Raw genomic sequence first — 25,046 nt, forward strand, 5'->3', positions numbered from 1 at the left:
GACAGATAATTCAAATAGATAGATACAGTTAAAAAGAGTTATTAAAAATCCATGTCCTACTTTCTTAACAGCCTTAAAGAAAGGAAAGCAAGGACTTGACTTTATTGTTAAAATACTGTGACAAGATCATGAATGAAAAAGGTCACAAAAGGCTGTAACAAACAGACCCACAGCTTACTTTCCTTTAATCAAAGGAAGGATAAAGCACATTAGTTCTTAATTATACAACTTCACAGCAAAATATACTGGCCAAGGAATGAAAGTTACATTTATCACTATGAGATAGCTTTCTTTACAAAGCTGCTAACATTATATGCTACCCCATTCACCTAAGTTTTTGAGAAAACTTCTCTTTTGAATTAAGTGCCTAAAATTGAGAGTTTAGTGAACTAGAAAAAAACTTTTATGTCAAATTCATAACACTACAATAAGTCTGTTAACCAATACTACTATCCAAGAAGATCCTTAAAGAATGGACAGTTCATTGCTGACAAGCTCATACTTCTTGATCATATAACTAGTTTTAACTGCCTGATAGAGCCCATACATGTAATTTGAGCAGTTTCCTTAATATGAAGCTAAATTTGACCAAATTAAAATGCTAATGTACATAGTATCACAGTTATCCCTATGGTTGTCATAAAAACATCAGTTTCCTTAAAAAAAAAATTAGAATAGTAAGTAAACTTCAAAAAGAGCAAACTACATTATTTTCCATCAATAGATGCACTAGTTTTACAGCACCTTGCAGGCACAGCAACTACAATCTCCTAGAGAATGAAATGTTTCTCAGCTAAGCATTTTTCATTTTTTTTTAAAGTGTGATGCAATAGAGGAAAAAAACAACCTAACATGGTTCATTTGGGTCAATAAAATAATTGAATACTAAATTTTAATCACATGTTTTAGAGTCAGAACAGTGACCTAAACTCAAAGGAATGTAGCATAGAACTTTCTGCAAGATGTCCACAAACTAACATGAAATAACAGTCAACACAATTTTTTCCCAGCTCTCAATTAATGGGAAGAAATATATAGTCAAAATAATGCCTGAAGAATAATGTTCAAAGGAGATAACATCCTGGGCTTCATCACTTAAAGACATCCTTCTGAATGACACTAGAACTAAAGTAAAGGTATTAATAGAAGCAAAAAACCACCCAAGTAATCACAAAACATACCTACCAATTTTTACTAAAGGCAATATTAAGCATACATTAAAAAAAGACAAAAAAAAAAAAGATACAACTAGAGAAAAGATCATGAGCCTCAACTATTAAGCTCTAATGAAAACAAAACCCTCAGAGAACAATCAGGTATAACATCTGCCCCAAGTAAAAATGCCTAAAGTCTCTAACAAAACTCTACTGTAACAGCCCACCGTCAGTGTCTTTGGTGGAACATCCATATATCCAACAGTATGTAGAAAGCAGTTTTTTGTATACTAGCATACAAATAACAATACTTACACTCAAAAAAGCTTTGAGATCTTTTATTTGTAGATTTTGCAGAACAACAAGTGTTATTCAGATTCCTAACTCTGACCCTCAGTTTCCAATGCCTGAATGCCTTCTGTCAGTAAAGCATGAAGGAAAATTACTTAACACCTATTGCCCATGGATTTTTTTTCTCTCCATTTCCAGTAAGGGGGGGAAAAAAACAAAAACAAAAATACAGACTTATTTTATTATTGTCCTGTTTGTTCTAGGTTCTGGTTAAAAGGGCAATCTTTGTAATACATCAACCTACATTTGGAACTCAATATTTGCTATGATTCAATCTAATTTTTTCCCCTCAGTTTATTCATTCATTCCACCAACGAAAACCTGAACCTTCAGTAGTTTCTTTTCCAAAGTTTCTTTCCTAAACGGCACAAGGCAAACTGAGAAGTTTGCTGCACTTGAGGAATAGCCACATGACAGTATACTGACTGGCCATGAGCTGTTCATTACAACAGTTTTCCATTAAATGCAAATAATGGAGATAGCATTAGCCATGTGCTATTTCTTTAAAAATAGAAGTTACACAAACAACCCAAAATCATTATTCAAGCAAAAATGGTAAATGTTTTGAGATGAAGGGAAACAGTGATTCCAATATGGATACCAAGAATTAACTTTAACTTACTGTTTTTAGTAAAGCAATGAAAACTTCAGGAAAAATGCTTTCTTAAGTACAAAAAGAGAGGTAGCACAGAATAAGAACTACTGAAGATTGGACGGAAAAATTTACATGACTCAAATGAACAGAAAACCTGAATTACCTTCTCTTCCCAGAGGAAGGTTTCAAATTACATTCAACATAACATGATCTTCTGCAGTGCCTTCAGACAAAAGTGCCAATTTAACTCCTCTCTAGGAAACCTCTTAAATATGTGATAGAGATTCTCTTCCTAATTAATTAATCTCTTAGTCTTTAGAGAACAAATGAATTATTTCAAATGGCACGGGGGCGGGGGAGATCTGTAATGAATTTTAGTTTTTCCTCCTTCACAAAAATAACATGGCATTGTTTTCATGATACATTTTACTTGTCTATTTAAGGCAATCTGATAATCCTGCTAAACTCTCTCACTTCTTCCTTTGAAAGGGCTATTTCAGATGTTAGCTATTTGGGCTTTTTATACTTAACACTACCTTTTGTATAAAGATTCTTCATGTGGGTTGCAACAAGCCAAATATGCAATGCTTACATATTAAATACCTTAGAATACATATAATATTTTCCCCCAAATATGGAGGTTTTTCAGTCAGAGTTTTATTCTCCAACTCTTCTCGATGGCAAGCGGCCTTCAAACTTGGTGCTTCTATCAAAATTCATATTATTAAAATAGCAAATGTTTTAAAATAACTTTGCAATGAAACTGCATAATAAAGACAAATGTGAGGAAATTACAACCAAATATTGCATTACCACAAGTAGTTCTAGTTGAACTTAATCTTTCCCAAAACCACATATCCAGCATCAGACTCTGATATATCATCTGCATGGACGATCATGAATCATATTAAAAATACCACAGATTGTACTGGGTTTATGTGGACAGGATTTTTTATACTGCAAATTCACTCAGGAACTCCTTCAGTAACATATACACCAAGTCCACAGCTAATTAAGTCCTCTGAACTGCCCTTACTGGGATGTTTTATCCTATAATCATCTATACATTCATGCATGAACACAGACCTGTCAATCATAGCTCTCCAAGATCTGCCACTTTAAGAACTTCAAACAACACAACAAATGATAAAATTGAGAGCAATAAAATGCAGTTTTCTTTTGTATATCTTGTTCTTTAAAAGTAGTAATGAAATCATTAATTTGAGGTATGATTATGCAAACATTTTCACTTTCCTTATTAAAAGGCCTCTAATAACCCTGCATGGCTGAAAATAAAGATGCAATTCACAGGCTCAGAATTAGAAGAGACATAAAAGGAACTTAACATTTACTACTTTCAAATCTTTTGATTTTTCAGTCATATATAATTCTCTAGAATCTGAAGCACAACTTTTGAGATGATTGGATTAATATGGTTGTTTAGAGGCTCCAACAGTGAACTGGATGGTCTCTAAACCTTCTAATACTGTTCTTGATTAAACTCATTTAGCAGCTGAGCGTAGTTAACTTAGGAGAACAGAGCAGACTTCAGTTGCTTGCTGATGGCCCAGAAAAATATATTTATAATCTAAAAAAGTTAGCACATCTTACCACAACATACAGCTACAAAAATATGGTTATGCATAGGCACTTGCTCAGTTAATTCTACAATCATAGATGTCTCAAAAAATCACAGTTTTAAAATAAAACAGTTTTGGGGAACTGCCATTAAGTCTTTTCAAAAAGATGGGAAGACTATTCCCAAAGTTACAAGCTGAGTAATAAAATTATTCACAAAGACAAAATTTTGTTGCAAATATTTACTCAAAAAGTGATAATTTACAGCAGTGCTTTAACAGCTGTTCAAAACATTTAACATTCATTAAAAACAAAACTGTAAGTCAAAAGCACATTCTGAATGTTTCAAATGGAGCAGCAAAGTCATAAAAGTAAGCTACTGTTAATAATATGCATTCCTATACCTAGCTGCTAACTACAAAGCAAAAAAACCCAAAAAATCCAGCAGCCATCTTTCTGTACATAATTTAGAGTACAAAAAGTCCTGAAATTTAACTGTACAGTTCTACTTTATATGCCCTTGTGTGATTTTTGTAACAGTTAGCAAGTAGCAGCTGCAAAATGGCAGAGTGCATGCCAGTTGATGTTTCCAGTTTGGGGTTTCTTTTTCCTTTTTGTTTAACACAGTTTTTACATTAAACCTTACTTTGGTTTGACTTACAGACCATTCCCCTGGGTCTACCACTAAGAATAATTAAAACAACAGTAAAAGTCTAACAGCTACAGTACTTTCAGCAGTATGTCCTATTTTATACAACTATGTCTGGTATTTCTGCACAGCTTGCACACGGAAAAACCCCACAAATATATACTTTTATTGTAATAATTCCACTTTCACTGAAAGTTTATTAAGGTAAGCTTACAGCCTGGCAAGATTGCACCTGTACAGAGGTGCATAGGTTCATATAATTCTGTTTACATGCTTTTACAGACAGGAATGTGACACCAAATCCAAAGAAGTTTTATGTTTATCCAAATTATCAGTAGACCAATAACCATTGTTACAAGTGTGCTCAATTTCAGCCTCAGAACCAAATTCACACTAAATTTTGCTCTTTAATGATATTCACAGAAGGCTTTTTAAAAATCTTTTCTCAACTCACAAGTCACCTTATTCCAGGCTAGTTAACTATGAAAACAATAATTTATTCCTGCTTTCAAGTGCCAGTTTAGTAAAATAAACCACATCCAAGAGACTGGAAAATAAATTTAACATGTTACTCCTTGTAAGTTGAGTTAATTCAGTTGTACATACATGTATACACTATCTTCAGATGCAAAATTTTCCTTCTGTGCCTTTTTTTAATAATTAGCATCAATGAGCACACTCATCAGGAATGGTCCACGGTGTTCTTACCATTATTTATAATAAACTGAATAAAATATTAACATAATTTCAGCTTGCTTCCTTTTCATCTGTCTTGTTTACAGTTGTTTCCATTCTGCTGGGACTGCTTTCTTTAGAAGTCTCATTTGTTTGTTCAGAGAGTAGTCCAGCTTTCTTTGATGAAGGCGCAACTTTACCTTTCTGTAGAATTTCGGTAGCTTCATGCTCTAGTACCTCTGATGGAGTCAAAGGCTCCAAATGAATACTGCCTTGCTCGCTAATGTCTGAACTAACTGATTCAGGTTCATCTCTTTTTCTCAAAAACTGCTCAAAACTAACATCTTCACCCAATGTTAGCTTTAAGTCCCTTGCTTTCAATGATGACAATGCAGTTTCATCCAAGCTATGTACTTTAGTCTGGTCATTCGAGACAATGTTATCTGAACTTTGGCAATTTTTCAACTGACTTTCATCATGAATACATTTTTGTTTCTCTTCTACTAATTGTTTGTTATTATCTGAATCATAACATGCTCCTTTCTCATCCAAGGCGTTCTTAGAGCTGTTGTCATTGCTGTCAAGTTCCAAATTGGGAACATTTTCTGTATTTGATGATGAACTTTCTTCACCTTTTTCAACTGATACAACTTGGCTAGTTTGATTTCTGTTGTGTTCTTTTGTTTCCTCTGAAGAGTCATGTTCTTGTTTGCTAAAAACAAAACAAAACGAGTTATTTCAATAGCAGGTAAGAAAACAATACATAGTTGTATTCTGCAAAGTGATACTCAGAGTGGTATTGCAGTTTCTCCTTTTAATATTTCTCACATTTTCATAGCAAGATGGGCTGAATTTACATTTTTCTTACCTGTTACAAATTAAACTTTTTATTTAACAATCACTTAGTATTCTTTAATGCTTGCATTTCATCACCAGAAATGAATACTTGGAGGGTTAAATTGTCCCCTTTGTATGACTTGTGTGGTTTTCCAAAATACAACAGGAGTGGTAACCTCTATATGCGCAGCCTCTGACTCTGATGCAGATACAACTATTTTGAAACTTCTGCTGATGATATACGAGCAAAAGAAGCTAATTCATAACCTTGTACTGTTGATTTGTCTCTGCACTATTAGCAGGAGTCAGAGAAAGAAGTTAGCAGCTAGAATTCTATATTCACTTAAATTGAAAAGTTAGATTAGTTAGAAATCCGGATTCACTAAACAAGTGAATCTGAAGTAGCATTTTTATAGTCACTTTTCCAGAGTAAAAGCATATGTTGATAAAAAGGAAACTTAAAACAACACTGAATTATGCAAGTAAAATATAACAAAAACTAAGACACAGCATACAAACTTTATATGCAAAACAATTACAATTATTGTTTAAACTTTGTATTATTTCAATAAAGCCACATGCAGTGCTCTAAAGGGACCAAAAAAATCAGAATGCTCTAAACACTGAACTGTATACCTCAGATGCCACCTGTACCTACAGAAATAGAAAATGGTCTAGTCATATTACCATATGCAATTTGCTCATATTTTTGTATTCCAGTAGTCAAAAATCCTAAATAATAGTTTCTAATATTTCTCCTAATTTCTTCATAGGAACAGCAACTTCCCTCATCCTTGCAATAAGAGAACTCAATTCTTGTTTTACAGATTTTGATTTGGTAAAAAGCCATTTTGAGTAAAGAGTAAAATCATTTCTAATCCATTCAAAATTTTTCAGAATGAAAAGACTGAAGAACTATTTTCTGATATAAAATCTATATAAGAAGTTAAATTAGGAGCTAGTAAGTCCAATTTTTAAATCTAAAACTGAAAATAGTCTCTTAACAGTGACATGCAGCTAAGAGAAGTGAGAGAGAATAATAACACCAAAAATGTTATTTGTTAAAAAGCATTTTAGCTTATTTCTTCAACAGTTTTAAAAATGGTTTGAAATCACTTCTGGCTAAAACCATTTTTAACATTGGCTAAGCAACAGACTGTTCTAAAACTCTTGAAACACAAAATGTTGCCATTCTTTGGACTGGTTGCCTAAGCCTAGTTTCTACTGGGTTAGCCTGAAGTAGTTTTAAATCAAGTTTCAAATCTCTTCAGGGAACATTTCAAACACAGAGTGGCGCCAAACATCTAGACAAGTAAGAGTTCACTGCATTGCAGTTATCCTGAAACAACAGACAAATAGAAGAATAACTGATTTCCTGCTATTAGGCTTTTATGATATATTTTCAAGCTGAGTGTCTAAACATTACTTTATGATGCAGCAACTTAAAACAATTAGTATGATCTGCTATGTTAAATAATAGTTGAATTTACAGAAAATGGTTGCAGTTATTCTTGTGCAGGTGCTACATTCTACAAACACTCAGAAATCCGTTTTCAAGTTTTACTTTCACTTAAAGAAGCCAATCCAGGAATATTCCATACCCTACTTTAAAACAGAGGAATATTTTGAGTAAGAAAAGACTACAGGGAGATTCTTGAAAGGTGAAATCTTATCAGTCACCGAGGTAGATAGTCATTAAGAACCTCTTTCATTCATAATAAGGAATTAACTCGAGAGAGAGTTCAGCCTCCTCACCCAGTTGCAACCTGTATTTTCTACTACTGCCAGACAGAAAGGGTTATTGCATTTATTATGCTTTTTTGAATTTCCTATTATGTTATCAAAAACAATAAAGAACATTCTCCAGAACTCAAATTTTCTACCCAAATTCTTTTCCTCCCTCTCAAAGCTCCTAGAAAAGAACAAAAAAGGCAACATTTGATGGACTAGCCAAGACTGATCTCCAGCACAAAAGCCGCCACCACCCAGAACCAACTGCCAGCTGTGGCTCTCACAACTGGCCATGCCATAACTACTCTTAATTACTTCGCCTCTCATAGAGAAGCATTAAGAAAAGCTGTACCCCATGTAATCAGACTTAAGCTATACCGAGCCTTACAAATTCTAGTAAATATTTAGAATTGTTTTCATATGAAAACTAGTCCAGTCTTCATGAAACAGTATACATATGTGTGCTTTAGATACTACTTTTCGACAAGTGCGCATGAGGGTGAGATACAGTTGCAAAGTGAGCAAACAATTTTGGACACAGGTATGTGAAAAATGGGTTTAAATAAAGAGATTGTTAATGCTTCATTAGTACACACTTAGAGAAGTGCTTCCATGCTGGAAATCCCAAATGATTTTTTATATATTATATATATATATTTTATATATATATATATATATATATATATATATACACATATATACACACACACACACACACATATACGTATATATATACACACACGCACACGCGCGCACACACGCGCGCGCGCACACACAATGAGAAACTCTTCAAAGGAGAAACCTGCCTTTAACATATAGAGAGAATCCATCACAATCTCCCTCACCTTCTAGTCATCAAAATCCCAGCTTTGTCCAAACCCAGGCTCATTCTCGCTCACTTTTGGTGAAGCACTTGGCAGGGGGAAAAGTCTATAAAAAGATTCCTTTCTGATGTGGAAAAAAAAGCTGCCTCTCATTAGCATACGAGCACCTTCCCACCAGTCATTTATACCGACAGAGTATAATATAAAACTGAGTAAGTTTTTGCAAAACAATCACCACTACAAAAACAGTTATCCACAGAAAACAGTGATCTGAAAGATCACTGAATATAAAAGCTAATTCAGATACAACACTTCTCCAACAAAATATTTTACCTCTGCTGAGGACTGCAGATGAAAAGGCAAAACATAGCAACAGGGACACACCAAGTCTCCCAGAACTCATACAGGACTTCAAGAAATCATTGTGTTTGTAAGGCAGTAGCTGAAAAAGAATAGCCTTCTACATAACATTAGGAATGAAACTACTCTTTCTACTCTAACATTGTATGCAAACAGTACTGGTAACAGTATAAGGGAACTGAAAATTCAACAGAAATCAAAAGGATCTGAAAAATTCTGTAGCAAGAAAAAAAATCATACAGCTTCAGAACAGATGTATAAATAAGTGATAATTTTACAGTCATTTACACAGTAGTTGCACATTATGTGCATACACACATTCACTCTGTGGAAAAGTATTTCCAGTAACAAAACCCATGGTATGGCTGCATTTACATTAACATTTTGGTTTGACACAGTAGCGTGGTTTTGAGGCAAAATCCTTGATTGTTCCCACTTACCACATACTGGTTGGGTTTACAGAACAGCTCTAGTATACACAAACTTCTTTTTGAAGAAAATTGAACTGGAAGTTCTGATGCAGAAGTGCACCAAACATTCTGCAGCTCCTAAAGAAGCTGGGTCCACAGGAGTCCAACAACAGATGTTCCACACAGCTTCGAACTACGTGCATTTTGTCCAAGGGACAGAAGTCTAGTACAAAATAAAGCCTCTGAACCACAATGCAGTAAAGAAGTAGGCTCCTCAGAATCAACTCTTCTGATCTACTGATCCACTCTTGTAGCACTAATGTCAATGTTACTTGCTAATGTCAACACTACTTGCTAATGTCAACATAGCTACCTTGGCTTAAAAGCAGAATAAAAGCCGAAGAAAAAAAATTGCTTGAGGACTGAAAATCTCTGGCGCTAGAGCTATAATATTCTAACTGTCTCTGTCTTAAAGCCACTGAAGTATTATTGAACTGAAACAGTTTGAACAGAAGACTCAATTATATTTATTTTTACATATTTAAATACAAGGACAGGTGAAAATAGTACATAATACTCCATCAGAATTACAGTGACTGCTGACTGATCTGTAGCTGAAAGACAAAGTTAGCTTCTAATACCTGAACCATTTAGTCTCAATTCTTAAGCAAGCATTTTAAGTGAAAGTAAAGTTCAAATTATTTGGCATACGCTGCATATGACTAGAATAAAGAAATTAAAAGGAGAACACTTTTAAAGTGGTAGAAAAGCAAGCAACTGAAACCTGGTATCTGGAAACAGTAAAAGGAGTTTTCAAAAAGCATTTCCTGTACTATAGGGCATTCTGCCCATATAAGATCTTACTCTCATTAAGAAAACAGTAAATGCGTAAGTGACAAAATTAGAAAGTTAAAACAATTTTTTGTCAGAATACAACTATCAGTGAATTGTGATTTTAAAATAAAAATGATCACCTTATATAGGGAAAGATAAATATCTTAAATGATTGTTTGTATCACAACCTTTTTAAATATTCAGAACTGTTTAAACAGTGTTAATACTTTTAACATAGTATTTTTCCACACAGTCAGTGTATTATGGTTCAATGAGGCCAAATCATCTGGCAAGAATTTTAAAACTGTATGGTAAAGATAGAATGAGTTTATCCTCTAAAATATTTTTTGTTATAGTTCCTCTATCACACAGAACCCACATACCTCCATCCAAGAGGAGGCAACTAAGACAAAAACACTGCCATTTACCAATTTAGAAACGGGATCTATGGAAAGAAGCTTTACTATGTTTGTTTCAGAATTCTTTTCCTCAACACTGCTGAAAGAAGATGGACAGGCTTATCCCATTTTTACAGAATCATCACTTCTGTTCTAAAAAACCAAAACAAAAACACCCTTTGTGCTTTTGAGAGTAGGCAAGCAGCATTACATGAAAAAATCTTTATAAGGTCTAAGGACTTCCTTCCACTCCCATACAGGATGGGCCTTCTGTAACAGACTGCCCTTTCTGAAGGGCAACAGGAAAAAACAACTTCTTCAGAAGAAAATTCTGTAAATTCATATCTAAAGATAGTATTTTTGCAAAATGTTGGGATGATGTACTATGAGATCATTTAGCTTCTTGACATGCATCTTCAAACTAGTCATGAAGTTCAGAGATATCGTTAATACTGTGTGGAGGAAAAAAAAAAAGAGATATTACCTCCAACTTAGCTTCTCTCTCTCTTTAATGGAGATTTCGGTCTTTAACCTAGTGGATAATGACTTAAGATTCAATGTTTTCAAATACTACATGTTTAGAATAGGGATAAGAAGGGTGAAGTTACTTACAGTAAGAAAACAATTCAGTAATCTGAAATCAATTCTGAAATCAATTTTAGAAGTTATTTAGAGCTTAAATGTACTTTGGAGTTCCAAAAGAGCATTTCCAAATTTTGAAATGTTTTATTGGGTACACAGAAATTACATGATATGTTTTTTACATTACATGTTCCAGTTACCTCACCTCATGAAAAAAACAAGAAGCAACAGTTTTAAAGGGGCTAATAGCATTTTTCTGCTATTGCTTACTGCAATTCTACATGAGAAATAGATTAATTCTCTCCTCACAATCAAGGCCCTTCAAACCATGACTGAAACAAAGTATAGTCCTGTAAAGTATTTGAAGTCTGAAATAAATCTGACGAGGTGTACATTTACAGTGCATAAAGCTACATTATGACTAACAAAAACATTCTGCAAAACAAAAAATTAAATAATTTTGTTTTATTCTAAAATTATAACATCTACAATAACCCAACTATCCAGAAAAAAGTTGTCGTTTACTTCACAGCAACCGTACTGACCTCCAACGACAATTTGGAGGAGATACTTCCTTCAAAATACCTTAACAAGCACAGCCCATACATTAGATTAGCTATAAATTATTTAAATTTATTGACTTCTAAAACCACATTAATTAAACAGCTTATCACAACATCACTAAAATTGATTTTCTGTGTTTATTTAAGAAAATGCTACCAGAGATATCAAGAAGTATGTCTCCTACAAAACCTTGTTAAATCATCAGTTCTAACATAAAATCTAACCTTTCAAAGGTTTCCTGTAAAACACAAACACAAAATCCACCAACCTGAACAAAAACCTCAAAATTGCTTATGTCTGTATCTTCTTTGTTGATCCTGCATTAAAGCCAAGTTTAATCTGCTGAAGTATGATGCTTGCTCTGTTACATTTAAATAATGCTATTAATCATAAATTAAATGATTTATGACCTCAGTGAGCCTTAATGGCTTTCTACAAGGTACACAATACTTGACACGAGGAACAATTTTACCAACTTAAACTTTATGAAAAGTGCACAGCTAATATTTGATCTGATATCTACCACACCTATCTTCCTAAATTAATCCAAGAAAAAAAGCAGTGTTAAAAAAAAAAACAAAAAAACAAAAAAAAAGAAAAAGGACCTTAAAAAGGACCTTTTCAATAACTTTAACACACTTTCAGTACTCCACCACCACCTATTAAGACTAACATCCTAGCAGGTAAACAACAATTGGGATGGTATTATGAGCAGCCATTTATGATTATTTTAATTATTACCTCTTAATTCATAAGAAGCGATGGCAAAAATAAGAATCAAAAAATTGTTTTATAAAAACACTCCTATGTTAGCACTGTAAAAATGTGCATCTGATTAACAGTAAGAAAAACACTAGGGTAAATCAAATGACAACACATTTTTCAGGTCAGGGACTTGGAATACTCTGAAGTATTTAATCATGAGTAGCAATACCAGCAAAATATGAACCAGCACCTAATACTTAGCTTAGCTTCACTGCTTTAATGATGAAAACAGTAATTTGTTTAAAAGCAGTCCCTAATGACATAATTTCAAAGAACAGAACAATTTAGACACAAATAAATCAGATAGTGTATATCCAAGGACATACTTACTGGTCTTGTTCTCTGAGAAAATGGAAAGTTTACCACCAGAATAAATGGGTATGAATTGGATGCAGCATTTATACATGATTTAATATATTTATATTTTACTTGATCAAATTCTGCTGGACTTCTGTGGCCATATATTTCTATAGCTTAGAGAAATTCAAACTGACAAATTTATTTTGTTTTTGAAGTGAACCTTGGATTACTGATCTGTTCCTAAATATAATTAAAGTTCAGAATATATTTTAGAAGGTAATTCCTTCTTTTTAATGTATAATTAACAGAAGGTTCATAAATGGACATTAAAATACAGTTCACCCTGTGATGCTCCCAGCACTTCTACATAAGTCTTAAATCTTTTGGGTCCAAGAGTTCACTTTCTAAAGAGTTCCATCCCTATAGTCCTCAAACAGCAACAGAGGCCAGGTACTTTCCAGAAATACTGTAGCTCCAGAGATGTAAGAAAGTGCATTATGAAAATGAACAAAGATTGTGACCATCTCTGGTAAGTACAGCCTGTTCGTCCACATCCATCACAGCAATTTTGAAAATTCTACAGAATTCTCCAATGATTTTTCTTTCTATATAAAAATAAGCTTTAAGAACAATGAAAAGCAACTAATTAAAAAAAAAAAAAGCACACCCCCCCCCAAGAAGCAAACACCATCACCCCCCAAAAAAGAAAACAGCTCCCCAAAAACGTAGCTGAGCACAAAATTTCAGCTTAATCGAGATACTCAATAGAAATGATTGGCCACAAAAAAAATCAAAGAGGCTCTGACTTTGACCACAGAATAAAAGCCAGGTAAATAAGAACATTCCTTTAGGCACTTTCAAATCCACTTTCAGGTGGATTTGAAATTTTGCCTGATATATAACGATTCAGCTAGGCATCATTAATGAAACGAAGATAAAGATTTGGAGTCAATTAAGTAGATCGTTTCCAACATGCACAGCCCAAGCATGGAGCAGGGCGTTCTTTAAGTTCACACAGTCTCACAGCTTCTCCTCTGTCACATAATAAAATGCATGCACATTTGCACATACACAGAGCTCAGATCATGAGCAACTATCTTCCCAGTGATCTATAATGTCTTATTACAGCCACAGAATGGCTCCCACACCTTCTTTGGGTAAGCAATACTGAAAACTAGTTGGAATCTTTTGCCAAACTTCCCTTTCCCAGCCACTCCTAAGAAAAAGTAGCCTTTTGTAAGAAGACTACAGCCACAAGAATTTCTGGAAAACAACTTTAGAAAGTATCTTGAGCCACTTAGGTTATGCAGCCACTCAACTGAGCTATACCCATGCATTACAAATTTAACCCTGTCCATGACTGAAGGAACAGAAAGCTGATTTTTGAGAACTACAGTTTTTAGTAAAAATATCCATTTTGAAAAATATAACCTGAGTAGAGCAAATGATTCATAAAACACAAGCCTCCCTTCCCACCCCCAAAACAAACATATGTATGAGCATTTATGGCGAAGAAATAGGACTACATTAAGGCACATGTGAACGCACAGTTAAGAAGGAGGAAAAAGGTACTTGTACCCTAAGGTGCTCTACAGTGTTAATGACTGAATGAGAAAAGAAAGATGGAATTCATATTGCTTCACTCTGTTTCTCATCTGTAAAATGGGGATAGCAATGAAAATGGCTATGTAAGAACTTGCTATTATTATCATCAATAAAGAAATGTTACTAAGCACAAAGCTACAGTTACAAGCATTTAGATAGCCCCTAATACCTGAAACATTCACTTTCTTGTCCAAAAGACTTTCAAAGCAAAGGTAGTATAGAATTTGCTAATTCAAGCAAGGTTGCCCTATAGGCACATGTCTTTTTTAAAAACCCACAATTCAGTGACACTCAAACACCTGAAAATACCTCCCAAAACAAAACACCTCCCTCCCATTACATAAGCTGGTCATAGCAGGCATGTTCATGCTCTGTCTTTGCAGATACGGTCCCATATGCTGCATGACTGGCATGGGAGAAGTAATTGGAACCATCAGGAGTAAAGCATGAGTTAGGCAGGTTTACTTGCATGGTTTAACACACTTTTTGTATTATGACTTTTCCACATGAGCAACTTTTCTAAGATCCTCGCAGAAATGAAAACAGGACACCATGATGCCAATTGTTTCTACATCAGTCATTACTGCCTGTATTTACACAAGGTTGGCAAATTTGTATGTAACTTACCAGTATTTTAATCACAAATCTGAAACTTAAGCAATGTATTTCTGTACCAAAGCAGTATAAGAATCAAATGATAATCTAAGTGAGCATTCAAAATGGGTATAGGTCACATTACACTGGATTGACACACTGATCTGAAGTTATTTGTGAAAACCCTTAGAGAACACTTCTGAAAGCCATGGAAATCTGCAATCACACCCCAGTTTTGGTTGTTGCCAAAAGCCTTAGTGAAAGTGAAATATCTTGGGTTCAATTTTCTCTGAAATGCATGTTCGCAGTGAAAACACAACTCACTATCTAATGCTATTATGTCAAAACCAGAAACAAGTCCCATAAGAAAAAACTTGTAGTAAGTCACTGATGCTCCAAGTTGATCAGCAGCATGTGAGAGAACATGCCTTCTGTCAGAAGAAAAAAACAAGTGGCAAAAAGAACAAGACTTTATAGAGTACTAATCAAGTATAACATTAAGTGTGCAGTAGTCAATTATAAAATACACATAAAAGACGATGAATGACAGGATCCTTGCTATTATTAGCAATACCACTGTGGCACTATTACAAAAATTTTTACTGTTTGTATACTAGAGGTGAAGAGGATGAAAATGTAGCCAAAGAACGGAATAATCTTAGTCTGATGATGCAGAAAGTACTGCATATCAAGAACAGCTTGCATTCATCAGAACGAATCTCTCATAAGTGGGAGGTGGTAACAGTGACTGACCTCATAGCAAGATTAGCTGTACCTATTAAGTTGCTTGAAAGCTAGTAAATTAGGAGATTCAACCTAGAAATATATCTGCTGTAAGCAGGAGGTCAGGTTTGGAGAGACATCAGGTGTTGTTCATGATGACAAAAGAAAAGCTCATCATAAATACAGACAACTTGTTGATGGATAAACTTGCCATAGATAAGCTAGACCTATAGATGACATTGAAAGCAGTGGAATCAAAAGCAGCAGGTATCTCAAGCAGCCTGAGTAGAACATCTCTGAAGATGAGAGATGATACCAAAGAACAAGGTGTGAATGAACATGGTTTCTCAACCTTCAGAGTCAAGGCTCAAATACACCTGCTTCCATCACATGCTTTCCTCATACAGTATCTAGGAGCAGAAAGAAACTTATCTACCAGAGTAAAGCAGCTAATAATTTCCTTTGGCCAAGATTCAGCTTATGCAGTTACATGTGGGAGAAGTTATCCAAAGCATATTTTGCCACTGTACACTGTAAAGTCATTAGCAGGCAAAATGCAACTTGAATATTAAACAGATCAGGACACGTATGTTTTAAGTGAATACTCAGAGAGAATGACAAAGTCCTTTACTTTCAGAAGCCAGGATCAACCTCAGAACAAAATGGGCTTTGCTGTTAACAAATACAGATCCTTGTGAATACGCTGCTCTAACCTGGGATGATACTGACAGACCTGAGGAAACAGTGAGCAGAGAAGAAACATTTCATCACATAAATGAAACTCCCTTCAAAGGAGCATAACCCCAAAAGCTGTAAGTTAATGCTGCAAAGCAGAGAACAATATCACAGAATTGCCTTTGCCAGACTACAGGGTTGGGAGAAAAGACCAGATCTGCTGCCTTAGAGATGCAAGAAGAGAATACCACAGCTTCAATGTGTGAAGAAAAAGGAAGGATCTGGTATGGATGCTTGTTCGCTTACATACCAAAATAATCCCAAGCTGGACTGGCTTCACTTTTCTGCTCCACAATGATGTATCAGTGAGCCAAGACCGTATAGGATACCTGCTCACTTTCAACTCCCCTGCAACAAAAATGTCTACTGTCAGTTCATTTAAAAAACATGTTAACTGCTGTGTAAAGCAGAGAGTTGAGCATTAGAAGAGCATTGGCACAGCTAAGCCTTGTTCCCTCAGCACAAGATGGATCACTAAACAACAAACAGAGCAACTTCATGTACATGAACAATTTAAAAAGCAGTTCCTGCTGGAACTTCTCCAGGCGGGTTACCTGCATGACAAATGGCAGGATTTTGGCCCAAAGACAGTCTCACTAACACTACACAGAGCCCATAGAACTTGTCTGGTCATTAGCAACAAAGATGAGTTTTACAACACGTGCAGTCTGATGTACATTATAAGACACCAGTAAAAGGTCTAAGAGATACAAGACAAGATCCAACAGAAGTGTTAATTTCAAGAGTGTAGTGGTGAGTCACTGTGTCCAACAATGAAGAAGTTATTCTGAAGAGCCTCATAACTCATATCTCAAATTATAGGTCAAAGAATGGGAAGAAAAGCTCACAGATCACAGAGAAACTACATGGCAGTAGTTCTCTATATTGCCTGTGAGCTCCTCTTCTTCCAAAGCTAATCAGAGAACACTGTGAATAATCATCTCATAAAAACATGCACACGCTTTATCTTGTGTATACTCTGTACTGCAAATAACAGATACGAAAATCTGGCACCGCTACACAGATATGTTCATGCTGCCTTAGGTTCAGCAATGCTCTTGTCTAAAGTATCAGAAAATTAAAATACAGAACAGCACAAGATTTACTGAAACTAATGAAGTCTATAAACATGACAATTTAAAAAACATCATCAACATAGATTACACCACCTCAAGGAGTCACAATAATTAATTTTATACCAATGGCAGAGCTCTCAAAAAATAATGGTTATCTGTCCTACACTAACACACTAATGGCTCACAGAAACAAACCCGCACATATTGCTGACTCTTAAATCTCTTCGGTGCTCACCCACCTGTTCTTGAATAATATATACCTTGGACATCCAACATTCTTACGACATCTCCGTAATGTATTCAAGGCAGCAAAATCCTTGTGCACTAGTGACAACAGATTGCCACAACGCTACCTCTTCCCCGATCATTCAATGCATTCTAACCTTTTCTTATGTATAATTCAGCATGTATTAATACTCAACATCTAATGCCAGCTCCAAGCAGAAAAGTTAAAGTTGTGTCACAGCTTCACACTGTTTTTCTGTGGTTACTGTTAAAGGACACAAACCACCCTGGATTAATGAAATGAATGTAACACCCTCCTAAATCACCTTTTCCAGTGTTTTGTCCAATTTCTGTATTCTGTGCTCCAAAAAAATCAGGAATTTCATTTTTAATGGCTTTTTGGAATGGTTTCCTGAATTAACTTCTTTTCCTTGTTCTTTCCTGCCAGAATATCATCAATTTTTTTAAATGCCTATCAGTCTTCCCATCAGACAACCAGTTTCATTGAACTATATCTTATACGATGGAAACAGTTAGTAGTAGAGGTTTGAAATTTTTATTCCTCATAGCCAGAGATAGGTATTTCCATGGTTAGATCAGATGCAATATTCCAGTATCTACTTTTCCTGGCTACTCTATGCAAACTAGAAAGAAAATATTTGACAGTTATAAAGTAACCTGTCCACTGAAGATGTTTTTTTTCTAACACTCAGTGAAGACTGACGTATGCTCAGAGCGTAAGAACTTCTCTCCCCTTTGGAAAGGTTCCCATCCAATATATTGTGGCTGTTCTCATTACACATGAGTATCTAATCCCTTTCAGAATCCTACTACAGGCTACATGTAGTCAATGACACCTTGCTGTTAACTCTGTGTTAAATTATTTTCTTCCATCCTTAAAAAAAAAAAAAATTACTTTGCAATCTAATTGACATTTTCATTCCTGCATTCTGACTGGGTTTAGAGAGAACTCAAATGTTTAACTAACTGACACACTTCTCACTCTCCAAGCAGGCTCACAAGCTACATGAAATGGTCTCGGGTACTGTTCTAGTTTGATCAGGGAAGACTGGGTATATCCGATACTTCTACAGTTAAAAACCCCAAACCCTACAACACAATTTCCACAACATTGCAGACTTTTTCAAAGCCTTAAAAAATGAAAACCAAAAGCCAATTTTTCTTTGCACGTTGTCATTCAAAAAACTAACGTTAGACAGGATACCTTTGTCATAAATGACATCAATTTCAAAATCATTTCTAAATATTTATAAAAGAATAAATCTGAATTTGTTCTACTTCAGTGAAGACCACAAACTTTTTTGTATTTATATTAATATAATTTAAAGAACAGGAAATATTCATTTAATATTTTTAGTATTCAAAACAGGTTGAAGTAACATTCTCTCTAGGTCTAGACTCAAGCTCAAGACTGAGATGTTCTAATACTGCAAGAACTATTCATGTCTCATGACTTTGGCCAAACTGAGCAAAAAAGCCTGTTAGTGACTTTGGCTGCATTAGGCAATCACCTTATATCCCCACTCCTGTAACTCTGGATGTGGTCAAGAGCAAAAAGCACTTAGTAAAGTACAGGTCTATGTGCATCTGTACATTTTAAATTCCAAGAAGTTCAAGAAGAACCCAAATTCAAAGCGCAACTTTTGGCCATCTGTCGCTAAATTAATAGAAACAATAAACATTGAGTGTTGAAACAAAACTTACTCAGATACTTGTTCAGCAGTTGGGAAATCTACAGAAACTGAAAATAAAAAAAAATTTAATTAAAGATATTTTTAAATGTGGAAATACACAAGTACTCACTTTCAAGCATAAATGAACAAAAATGATGTTAATGCAACTGAAAAAAGGACTGTAGTAACACAGACACACATGTGCACATATTTATATGTACGTACACTATAGGAAAAAAGACATTATATGCACTCACCTTTTTCTATAATAACTTGACAAGTATGAGTATTGTTTTCACTCAGATGTGTGGCCATGTTATCTAAGCCAGAAACATCAGTCAGGAAATCGCAATTAAGACATACTACAGTCACACCTCTAGAGAAGAAAAAGTAAAAAGAAAGCATAAATACCACATGCTTATGAAAGGGTTTTGCTTAACTCATCGCAACTGGACAGACTATACACGACGATGAACTCATGCAACTTCGAATAAACTGTGTCACAAAAAATACTCTTTATCTTTTGAACTGAAACCAGTGCCTAGGAACCCCAGGACACCTCTGCGAAATGCTAAACAAATAAAGAATGCCACTTCAGACTAATTTATCTGTAAAGCATGAGTTTGATTTTGTCTTCTTCATTTTATACATTATGAAGAACTGGAGGACAGAGGAAGGGAAATCTTTTAAATGATTTGATAAAGAAGTTAAGAATTGTGGATAAGCAGCAAATATTTGCCTCTGAAGTAAACACTGCTGATGGAAGAGCTAACATTTCTATTTTCCTGCTCTTTCTAAACTGTGGAAGGCTAGAAATTCAAGAGGTTCTTGTCTCATTTAACCAGTCAGCTCACTAGCAGGAAGTAAAAATACAATGATTTGTAACTGATAAAGGAAATTACCTTAGCTCTTCTGAATGCTTCTTGTAGATCCAAAATCTTTTACTTGGACGAGCACTATGAAAACTAAATAGAAAGAAACATTAGCACTTCTTGAGTATATTATTCCACATATCCCCTACACTGTAAATTGGTACTGCAATTCGCTTATGGCAAGACATGAAAATAAAAGGCTCATCTACTGACCTGCATTATTCTAAAACATTAGATTTCTGAAGGCTTACAGGTTTGTGAATCTCATCTCTTAATTCAGAACACTGAAAAGTCACATCGCTAGATTCAACTTCTAGTTATTTCAGTTTACGAAGAAGAAAAAAATAAGTCTGGGCAGAAGAGGGAGGGGAAAAAAAAAAGAAACCCCAGAACATCTGATGCTGCTTCTGTTGCTGAATTAGCATCAAGGAAACATGAAAGAGAAAAGACTGGCTATTCTGCTGTATGGTTGAGTATGATATCATCCAGTGCGTGGGCAACAGAAGGAAAAGCTAACCTTAGATTCCCCTTTCCTGTTCTGGAGTAAGCTCTCTTTTGTACAGAGCTAAGCAGATATATAGCTATATATATATATATATATATATATATATATATACATAATTTTCTAAATATGCAACCTGTAGGCTACTTGCATAAAAGCATGGAAACCATTTCAACCAAGAACTTATATGAACACTGATATTATTATGAATAAGACAAGAATTGAAGAGTTCCAAAATGCCAAGACACTCCATATACTTGTATACATTTCAAATCAGATAAGGTCTTAAATCTGAAACCCAGAAAACAAGCAATGCACAATTAGTCATTATTTGTAAAATCTGACTGAAATGATTGGGAGAAATTCCATAGAGATTCTGAAACAAAGATGGAATACTGCCTGAACCACAGGATTTAAGGCAGAATCACAGCATTGGTTTTATGCCCTGATTACAAAGTGAAAATTCAAGTTTGCACATTTCCATGTCAGTCCTATGACCCAGATCAACATTCAGCTAATACAAACACTTAATACGATTTATACGAATTTAAATAGTATTTGGTATGTATTTGATTTGATAAATTTGGAGGAGTTCTTACCTCATCATGTGATTCACATAGGCTTTGCTACAGCTAGTGTTATATCTGCATAAGCTACAATGGACGTAAGTGGGAAAGTGGCTTGCAAAATCTTTTATTTCCGAGAAACACTCAATACATTTGTGAGCTCCCAAACGATACCTAACAGTAATACAAAAATAGGTTAACAGTTAACATTAACACTTTAAGATGACATAACTATTTCAAATTTTTACTTCAAATCAGTGTTTTTTCTTTAATTATATTATTGTTATAATCTTAATCATAAACTGAAAGTTAATGTAAGCATCTGTTATTGGCCACTGCTGGAAACAGGATACTACACTAGATGAGAATCTCTGATTATAGCTGCTGCTTCTGTCTGTAGGCACCTTAGAATGATTTCAAAAGAAGTGGTTTATGCATCATGATGTGTAGAAAAGCCTGTGGTTTTCCTGTCTCCCTCCCCCCCAATATTCCCTGCAAGTTTTGAAGTATCTACAAGTCAAGAATGCAAAGCCTGCTCTTCCCCAATTTTGCTAGCTCTTTTCAGATCTCAGAAAGATGTAGGTGGTTGGATATATATACACACACATATATAAAATGTGTATGAGTATGTGTGTGTATATAAATACAATACACACACACTGTATATATGTACACACGCATGTGAGTGTTAGCACCTTATCGAAAGGGGGCATCCATCATCTTTAATAAAGACAACTACTAACTCATGTTATCAAATGAAATTATACTTTAGTCCATAAAACACCCATTAAATTATCAAAATAAGGATAGCATTCTCCCCTCAGCTTACTCTTAGGTTGATTCTTTTGGTAGCTCTCCAAGTCAAAGTGCCTCCTAGGCAAGGATTCAAGTAAAACTCTTACTTCTGAAGGAGGAAAAACACCCTTCCCTCCATCAGAAAGCCTGAAAACACCTGGGCAGATGTATCCCCCTTCACAGGTCACTTTTGAATATAAATCTGTCTGATGAGTCAGTATTTCAACAGTCTGTGGTTGTTTGTGTATAGAAAAATCTAAATTTAGAATAGAGAAGTTTCCAGAGCATCTGTTCTTCCATCATGTTTGTCTGCCACCCAAGTTTCAAGGAAAGCAGATTCAGAATTATAATCACAGTATGGGAGGAGTTCCTTTATGAGTTTGTTCTTCCCACAAAACTGAAGTGTCAAATCTTCTGTATTGTAGTATTGAAAGTCATTTAAAAATAACTGATTAGTTATTTATATTCAAAGTACATTTAAAAAGATTTTTAATGCTAGTATTTTACCTCAGATTATGCAATGCTGTATTTGCAACTTTATTTTTTTTTTTGCTGCTGTTGGTCCATGCATTTTGCTTCCTGGGTATAGTTGATGGCTTTGATTTTGCTTTTGACTTATTTGCATTAGATTTGTTATAATTTCTACTGCTTGTATTTTTAGCTTTAGGTGATAACTGAAATGTTGAAGTGCTTGTACTAACAGAAGATGTAGCAGATGATCCTGATTGAAGAGGTCCAACAGATGCTCGAATAGTAACCTAGAAGCATGAAATTAAAAATTGTTCTGTTTAGATTTAAGGGTTTTTTCAGTTCTCATTTCCATTTGTCCCAAAGTTTGAGCCACCTTAGGATAAAAATAAGTACGCTGCATATAGCATAAGAAACCCCAGGCGGTAAAGCCTATTTTGAAAAACAGAAATAATGTTTAATAGTGCAAATATAACCTAAACAGTCTATTTCCAGCAAAACATGAGCTTTAAGCATCTAATAGATTGCCTTGACAAAACACACTGCTCTCTTATCAGCTCTGCTACTGGCTACAACCTGCTTTCTTAAAGAAAAAAAACATAACAGAAACCCCCCACCTCACTGAGGAAAAGAAACAGAAGGTCAGGCCAATTAGCCCCACATGAAAGATCTCATCAGTTTTTTGATTAAATTCCATCAGTTTTTGGATTAGATAAAACTCCTGTTGTTTTATTGCCTCCTCACCAGCAAATCTACTTACTCCACATATTCTTGTCCCTCATTCTAGCCCCTGCCCCCCCCCCCCCGCCAATGAAGGGCAAATTCTGATTCCTAACCTCTTGTCTGACCTTATCACACTCCCTTGCCTTGTCCTTTAATTTGGTTATGCAGTTTTCACTCACAGCATGATTTCTAATTATACTTCTTGTCCAAATTCATAGTTTTTACAGATCACTTCAGCTTCTAACCCTGGTTCCAAACTTCAGTTTCAATGTCCAGTCAAAGTCTAACATCAAAATCTAAAATAAAGCTAAGCTTTTATTAGGACTCTGAGCCTCTGAAATCTTTAGAAAAATTGAAGCATTATCACAGAATCAGTGCTTCACATTCTACCATGCAATGCTATCAACATCAACTTCAATGATTTTCCTTTCAAAACACAATACAGCAAACCTACAGGAAATTAAGTGAGGAGGCGATTAACATGTTTTCTTTTTAATTTCAACTGAAAGAAAATAAATCTTCACACTTTATTAAAAGACTGTAGGAAGAAATCCTGAAATCTACAGGAAAATCCAAATCTAACTTTTTCCTCCTCAAGAAATGGAAGAATGACTTAAACATAGTCTGAGTATTCTGAAGGGACCCCGCTTTTCTTCGCAACACATATAGCAAATTGCTTGTTTTACTTCATAGTGCTGGAGCTAAAAAGCCCTGGGGCACTCAGTTCTAAATAGAATCACCTATAGGGAGGCAAGTCTATATGAGTAGTCTACCCTATGTGACTTTTGCCACTACCGTCCACAGGTTGAAAATGTTTCATGAGAAGTGACACACATCCCTCATACCAACAGCGAGACTACATGGTTTGCTCCTAGCGCAAGAAAAGACAAAAGAGGAGGGGACAAATTAACCCATAGCTCAAGAAACCAGCTGTTGTGATTGGACTACTTTCAGTTATATAAACTGAAAATTAGATACATACGTACATTTATGTGTGTGTGTGTGTGTGTGTGTACACACACACACACACACCATATATATGAATGGAAAAGACAGCAACAACACAGATGACCAGCAGGAAAGCATAACCAGCACGTCTAGCAGGTCTGACAATAGGGAAGAAGTTAAGCTGTTTTCAAAGTGGCAAAAATTTCATTGCTTTGAAAAGGGAGGAAGGAAAGCACTTTCCTCTCTTCTGATCTCTTCTCTACCAAGGTATGTTTTTTTCCTTTGCCCCTTTTAGCTTTTTTGTATGACATACGCTTACCTTTGTTCCAGGAGGCAAACCTTCTAACTGCTTAGGTTTTCTAAATGTTCGATGATGTTGAGTCTTGTGATCCATTTTTTCTTTGCATGTCAAAAATTGCAGCCTGCACTTAGTGCAACGGTATATTCCTTTTTTCTTTTAAAAAAGAAAGAAAATCTATAGTAAGCAGAAATGTCATGCTAAACAAAACTCCAACCCTAGTCTGTCTCAAGCAACGATCACCCAGTTTTTTTTTTTTTTTTTTTTTAAATCAACCTGACAAACTCCTAATATTGTAAAAGCCAAAATAGTGTAGGAATTAAAGAGAGAACATTTAAACATTTTTAAAATGTAAAGCAGTACTATTACTGAGAAGAGTAGCAATCAGGTTACCATGAACACACACTACCTTTATCTACTTGAACCAGTAAAAGGTTTGCTAATACCATCAAGAAAAGTAGAACACTACAACTTAAAGAAAAAGAATAGCAAAGACATTCTTTCAAATGTATTCAGAGATTTTTAAGCAGGGATCTCTCATACAGCATACATGTAAACATGCAAAAATTCTAATACAATTTACTTAAGACTTGAAAACAAGCAGTCAGAAGTTTT

The 25,046-nt window shown here is 34.9% G+C and overlaps 1 protein-coding gene across 4 annotated transcripts in view; it reads right to left on the reverse strand.

Moving 5' to 3' along the window:
• Nucleotides 1-1,476: 1,476 nt before the first annotated feature.
• The window catches only part of ZNF280D (zinc finger protein 280D), a 53,331-nt gene continuing 29,761 nt past the window's right edge, over nt 1,477-25,046 (reverse strand). For 2 of the 4 annotated variants that reach the window (XM_064517413.1, XM_064517412.1), the window contains 7 exons: nt 24,453-24,587; nt 22,502-22,752; nt 21,233-21,373; nt 20,162-20,224; nt 19,517-19,635; nt 19,291-19,327; nt 1,477-5,714 (listed from right to left, as the gene is read on the reverse strand). In XM_064517413.1, the coding sequence (XP_064373483.1) occupies nt 5,075-5,714; nt 19,291-19,327; nt 19,517-19,635; nt 20,162-20,224; nt 21,233-21,373; nt 22,502-22,752; nt 24,453-24,587 (1,386 nt within the window). In that variant the 3' untranslated portion in view covers nt 1,477-5,074. Of the gene's footprint in view, nt 5,715-16,514; nt 16,613-19,290; nt 19,328-19,516; nt 19,636-20,161; nt 20,225-21,232; nt 21,374-22,501; nt 22,753-24,452; nt 24,588-25,046 lie in introns of those variants that run through there. The other 2 variants (XM_064517415.1, XM_064517414.1) reach the window with 2 other exon arrangements.

The sequence above is a fragment of the Dromaius novaehollandiae genome, chromosome 10, assembly GCF_036370855.1.
Source record: "Dromaius novaehollandiae isolate bDroNov1 chromosome 10, bDroNov1.hap1, whole genome shotgun sequence".
NCBI classification, from domain to species: domain Eukaryota; kingdom Metazoa; phylum Chordata; class Aves; order Casuariiformes; family Dromaiidae; genus Dromaius; species Dromaius novaehollandiae.